Below are 6,589 nucleotides of genomic sequence, written 5' to 3' on the forward strand. Positions count from 1 at the left end.
TCAGCTTCTCTCTCCGAGCTTCCTTGGAAGTGGTAAGCTCCCAGACAAACTGAAAGAAGGGATAATATTCCCTATCCATAAGGGAGGAAGCAGGGCAGATGCTAAAAATTATAGACCTACCTCTCTGACTTCACACATCAGCAAAGTCATGGAATGAATAGTCTGCAAGAAATTAATCGCGTTCTGCAATGGGAATTGAACGCAATATACAGGTGGGCTGAGATCAACAACATGCAGTTTAATGCAGGAAAATTTCAGGCCCTACGCAACCAACACACAAAGCTAAAAGACATGCAAACAGGATACACTGGCCCAGGAGGAATTGAAATCCCTGAATCAAAATCAGTGCATGACCTGGGCACTGACATGAGCAATGATGCATCTTTTCAAGTGCATATTACCAATTTGGTAATAAAATGCAGACAGCTGGCTGTATGGAACCTCCGAAAGTTGAAAACAAGAGAAAATGAAACATTGATGATCCTTTGGAGGACATACGTTCTCAGTTGCTCCCAACTATGGTCACCACACACTGTAAAAGCCATGGCAGAACTCAAGCAATCCAACGAAGCTACACCAAGAAAATTGTCTCAATGCAATGTATCAGCTACTGGGAAAGATTGAGAGAATTAAAAATTTTCTCCCAAGAACGAAGGCAGCAAAGATATGCAGTGATATACAACTGGAAAATCCTAGAAGGCCTTGTACCGAACATTGGCATTTGAAAGTTACTCAAACTGCAGAATGGGGCGCCACTGCATAGTGCCAAAGATCCCAGCATCACCATCAAAATACAGGACCAGATACTGCAACAGCTTGGGCTACAAAGGCCACAGCTCTTCAATGTCCTTCCAAAATGCCTGAGAGACCTGCATGTTGTGGATGTAGGTGTCTTTAAAACAAAACTAGATCTCTTCCTGTCAAGGGTTCCAGACGAGCCTACCTCACGGCAAGAAACACAGATGAGGGTAGCGGCATCAAATTCCCTCATTGACCAAATGCCACATATCAGACAAGGTTTACTACTTACTTAAGTGCATGCACACATACACACATGTACGCGCGTGCACACACACACTCACACATAACCCTCACCATGAGTTGGATGGTTTTTCAGGATCCAACAAGTTGCAGGACAATCTCAAGCTCCAACATTGGCTTTATGTGATTTCTATAGCTAGATGCCCTTCCTAATGCCAATCACTTGGGTGTTAAATAATGATGATGATGACGATGATGATTATGGTGATATATGAAGGATTACCAAAATCAAGAGTAATGAATATCAAAGATCGATGTTTAAAAACACTTCTCATTTAATAAATTTTTTTTAATATTTGTCATCATTTATAATGTATGAATTGATTAAATTGAAATCATTTGGAATTTAATATCCAAACTAATGATTTATTAAGTTTTCATCTCTCCCTCTCACGCACACAACTGTTTCTATTTTGAATAAAATGAAATTGTTTTATGAGTTGTTGCTTAGCCTCAAGTCAGCTTTGATGAAATGCACTCCAGTTAGGGCCATCCCATCATTTTTTCAAATATAATATGCTCTTAGCCATATAATCAAATGTGTTCATTTTTACATTGGCAAAATGTAATTTGAGGTAGATTTGGCTGCTATCTCTAGCAGGTTATGTGACCATGAAGTTCCCATCACTTGCTTAAGCTTTAGGATGTATTTTCAAAAGGTTATTTAACCATAAGAATTTTTATAACAAATTTCAAAGCAAAAGTACATTCTTTCCAACTTTGTATGAAACATATTCAAGTCACAAAAAAAAAAAAAAAATCTTGTTTAAGAAATTTATTCATATATCAGAGAAGAAATCAATCATAAAGTCGCTGAATCTCTTTGGAATTATAAGAATCCTTGCACTGTAAACAAAAATATTTCATAGTACCATTCTCATTTCGGTAATTACTATTGAGACATTTTCGACAAAGTATATGGGTACAAGGCAACACATAGAGATGTGCCTCATTGCTTATTTGACATATTGCACATTTTTTAACAATGATCTCTTTGCTATTCATAACTGGTGTACTGAAAGATGGAAGTGTACTTAAAGTTCGAGATAAAGCTGCTTCAAGACTTTGGTTTAAATCATTCTCATGTGAATCTCTAATTACCTGAACACTTTCAGATGTCTGTTGTCTTTTGACAGTGTTACCAACATCATCATCAGTTTTTGAAGAAGATAAAGTTTTTCTCTTTAATCCAGGAGTTAGCATTTGAAAATTTTTTCCATCAGTAGTTCTGGATTGTGCAAAACTGTTGGAGATATTTTCGTGCTTTGTGTGAGATTTAATATGACCGTTCAAACTTGAAGCTGCCATATTCTGATGTTTGTTTAGTGATGAACATGATTCTTTAAGTTTAGTTGAAGAGTTACCATGCTGAAGAAATGTTTGGCTGCACGTTTTTCGAGAATCAGCTCTTAAACGAGCAGGTTGAACCCAGTCTTTATTTTCTATAGACAATCCTTGATTCTGTATGTCTGAAGCACGACCAATAGTTCTTGGTACATCAGAAAGTTGCTGAGAGTTGTCTAGGAGAAATTTATCAATCCTTACTTTGAGTGATGTATTAGGTACAGGTTTGTAATTTGAAGTGAATTTAATGGAAGTGAAAAGGTTATTTGGTGTACGTCCCCATTTTGATTCAGCATTGTTATAATTGACTAATGTAGATTGGTCCACAGACTGACCAGAAGGTAACAACATTGGCATTGTCATTATTTCACATGTGATAGGATCAAGAAAATCTTCAGGAACATCAACACCATTTAAGTTAAAAGAATTGCTATTTGTAGGTAAAGAAGAAGCTGGGTTTTGATTAATAAAGTCGTCCTTGGTCACTGTGTCTTTCTCACAAACCTGATCATTCAAAAGATGTTCTTTAAAACAGGAATAAACTTTGCTTACGAGATTTGTAACACTGTTTGACACAGGTTTAGCCCATATTTCAAGTTTCCCAATGCAAGGGACACTACTCCCCTCTGTCTGAGTTATTCTCAGTGACACATGACTAACAAAAGTAAGAGATTTCTGTTGGTGGTGTTTCAAAGGTAATTCTAATTGACAACTCATTGTACTGGGTATTTCCTGTTGGCCTTTAAAACTATAATTACGGAAACAAAACATTTTTGCTTCTTTAAGAAGAGTTCTTCCGACTGGAACAAAAATACCATCTGTATTAACAGAAGGTGTCAGACTGGAGTTCATCAACCACGAATCTATCACAGCTTCAGATTTTGTGTGTACCTCAAAGCCTAGAGATTTTTGTCGACCAACAAAGGGATTAATACATATTTTGAAAATTTCAACGTTACATGGGAATTTTAATGTTATAGTTACTGGTGGTTTGATAAAGCGTTCCACCATAAAACCTTGGTTTCGGTAGGATGTCTGCTGTATAAGATTATTAACTTCATAGCCATCATAAGTTGGTTTGTTACAAACAATCGCTGGTTTTAAACTACTGTGACAAAGATTAACCAGCATTATTCAAAGAAGATACTGACTGATTCAAAATATCGTTCATTGGTGTAAATATATCCACCCTACAACAGAAGAAAACCAGTTTAGTAGGGAATACAATTTTAAATTTAACCATAAAAAATATTTGTTGACATTATTATCCAAAATTATAAAATAAAAATAGGCAAGACAAAAACTAGGTAAATATTAGCTTCAAATTTTGGCACAAGGCTAGGAAGATCAGGAGAGGAGTGTAGTCAATTACACTGACCCCAGTGTTCAACTGCTACTTATTTTATCCATCCTGAAGGAATGAAAGGCAAAGTTAACCTCAGCAGAATTTGAACTCAAAACATAAAGACATGTCAAAATACCATTAAGCATCTTGCATAGTGTGCTAACAATTCTTATTTCTCTATTGCCCACAAGGGGATAAACATAGAGGGGACAAACAAGGACAGACAAAGGGATTAAGTCGATTACAGTGCGTAACTGGTACTTAATTTATTGACCCCGAAAGTATGAAAGGTAAAGTCGACCCCAGTGGAATTTGAACTCAGAACATAACGGTAGACGAAATACCGCTAAGCATTTCACCTGGCATGCTAACATTTCTGCCAGCTCACCACCTTACAATTCTGCCAGCTCACATCTTAAACTACGTAAATATTATTAAAGATAATATTAAGGCTGAAAATAAAGGGAAAAGGATGTTTAGGATACAATTTTTAGCAGATGGTAATGTTCTGGTGGTGAGGTGAAGGAAAGGCAGATAAAGACAGATGGGTAGGGGAGGCAGTTACATTGAGAGATAGAGAGAGAGTTAGTGGTAGTGAGAGGTGAAGAGAAAGAGAGAAATTTTAAAGACATGAAGATAGAAATTATATGGTTAAAAAGATTGTTGAAGAGGCAGAGAGAAAGAGAGAAATATAATGTGTTTAGCAGAGGGAAATTTTAAAATATATTATTGTGATTGGAAGTGAAATACTTAGCAAAATAAAAATAAAAATGCAAATCATGCTTTCTTTCTTAAATAAATTCTCTTAATCTTTTTTGTTCTGTGGAATTTCCACAAGTCCCACAAGGATGTATAAAATACACTGGGTTTAATAACTTTGCTAATTTAGCTGTTTCAGCCATAGATTAGCCCAGGCCATGTCTAACTTAATAGCACCACCGGATAGGATTTGTTAAGTTATTTTCACATCAAGTTTTGTGGTATCATAGTCCATTCAAGTAGGGAGCTGTTGTTGTATCCAGGTACAGGTGGCTTATTTGGTATCTCTTGAAGAAATTTGTCTAGGTTTCGTTTGAAGGCAATAAGATCATTTTCTTATTTAATTTGTTTTGGGACAATGTTAATTAGAGCAGGGCCTGCTGAGGAAAAGAAATTGTGTTGCAGTGAATTTATGTTGTGAGCCTGAATTGTGTAGGGGGCGTATGGCATGTAACCCCAGCCTTAGATGTATTTGTGTGTGTGTGTGCACGTGCGCGTGTAAACAAACATGCACAATGTGTTACAATAAATGAAAAACATAATTGTCACTAAATGCAACTAAAGGTGTCAGGATACCTACATTGCTAGAAGTAAGAGCTAAAATGCTTTAATGCTGTAGGAAAAGCACATAAATGTATACATATACGTTCACAGGGGGTGCAATCGCCCAGAACACATATATATGATACACTGGGTGGGTGGGTAGATAGATAGATGGATAGACAGATAAATAGGTTGTAACACAAAATTTCAAACTGTTGAAGTTGTTCCCCTTTAGATCATTTACTTCTTAAATTATTCAACATGGTTTGCAGTTGTTTATTTTTTTATATTTGAAAGTTCATTCAGTTGTCTTCTTAGTCTCATTATGCCTGACTAATGTTATGTTCATAAATTCTGATGATCAAATTAATCTTCTCATTTCTTTTTTGCATTGGTAAATCTAATCAATATATATAATATGCTGTGTCATCAATATATATTTAATATGCTATAATGCATTTGAATATATACTTATTCCACTATTAAATATTCTACTTCATATATTCCACTGTTACCTTTTATATTCAACTTACTGAGAGGTATAATGCATTCCACTTTCGCTTATATGCTTATTTTACAGCACACATGTATTCCATGTTTTAAGTAGGAAAAAAACCCTAACAATTTGAAGTTATAGATTAAAAATTTGGAAGGTTATGGTGTGTTGGTGTTTCATCATGTCTTTACAAGAAATATTGTTGTTGAGGAATGTGAATAATAATTCTTATTATGTACACTTGTAGCCTTAGGACAGAATGCATCTTTTTGCATAAACGAAACCTGCTGTACCTTGAAAACATTTAGAAAAATGTTTGTAACCTCTTTGTTAGATCATGTACCCATGCATATATTTTAGTAGTTTTGAACATATAAACATGTACAATGTTTATATGTACAATAACAAGTGAACCAGTAACTACAACATGTTGTACATATCAAAAATAATCAAACTTGTGTATCTTTTTTGGGATGGGGGATAAATATAATTTTCTTTTCTTACTATTTGGGTATTTTCGTTTACTTTCAACTTTCATCATATACATTTTTTAGCAATACCTCCAATTGGAGAAAATTGATTATTCATACATACTTGTGAAAATATTGAAATTGCCACTAAGTTTAGTTAAAAAAAAAAAAAACCACCACCATAATTGATGGTACAGACACTCTAGTTTGGTTTAAAATTCTTGTAAACAGAAATATCATATTTCATTTCCTAATGGCTACCTCTGAAGAGCACAGGATTACATAATCGGATTGTTACCTAACACTCTGTTAAACCCCAAGTACAAAACCGATTGGTAAGATTGGCTGTAATGGATATATAATACTGTACACTTTGATTAATATATATATATATATCTGCTGTTGTTTGACTCCTGGTAGCCAACCACCAAACGAAATTATAGTATTTACTATTTGACAGAGTGAAGTGACTCTACATTTAAGGATAACTGAAAAGACATCAGATGAAATGTTACAAGCTGGGGTAAAAAAAACGAAAGTGGGACTTGATTTTGTCGAAATAATTCAGTAGTTTTATTTTGAAAAAAAAAA

General features: G+C 34.8%; 1 protein-coding gene across 2 annotated transcripts in view; it reads right to left on the reverse strand.

Annotated features, from left to right (window-relative positions):
• Positions 1–1,298: 1,298 nt before the first annotated feature.
• The window catches only part of LOC106870389 (RING finger protein 37), a 10,566-nt gene continuing 5,275 nt past the window's right edge, over positions 1,299–6,589 (reverse strand). For both annotated transcript variants that reach the window (XM_014916434.2, XM_014916435.2), the window contains exon 2: positions 1,299–3,575. In XM_014916434.2, the coding sequence (XP_014771920.1) occupies positions 1,840–3,516 (1,677 nt within the window). In that variant the 5' untranslated portion in view covers positions 3,517–3,575 and the 3' untranslated portion in view covers positions 1,299–1,839. The remainder of the gene's footprint in view (positions 3,576–6,589) is intronic.

The sequence above is a fragment of the Octopus bimaculoides genome, chromosome 2 (assembly GCF_001194135.2).
Source record: "Octopus bimaculoides isolate UCB-OBI-ISO-001 chromosome 2, ASM119413v2, whole genome shotgun sequence".
NCBI classification, from domain to species: Eukaryota; Metazoa; Mollusca; class Cephalopoda; order Octopoda; family Octopodidae; genus Octopus; species Octopus bimaculoides.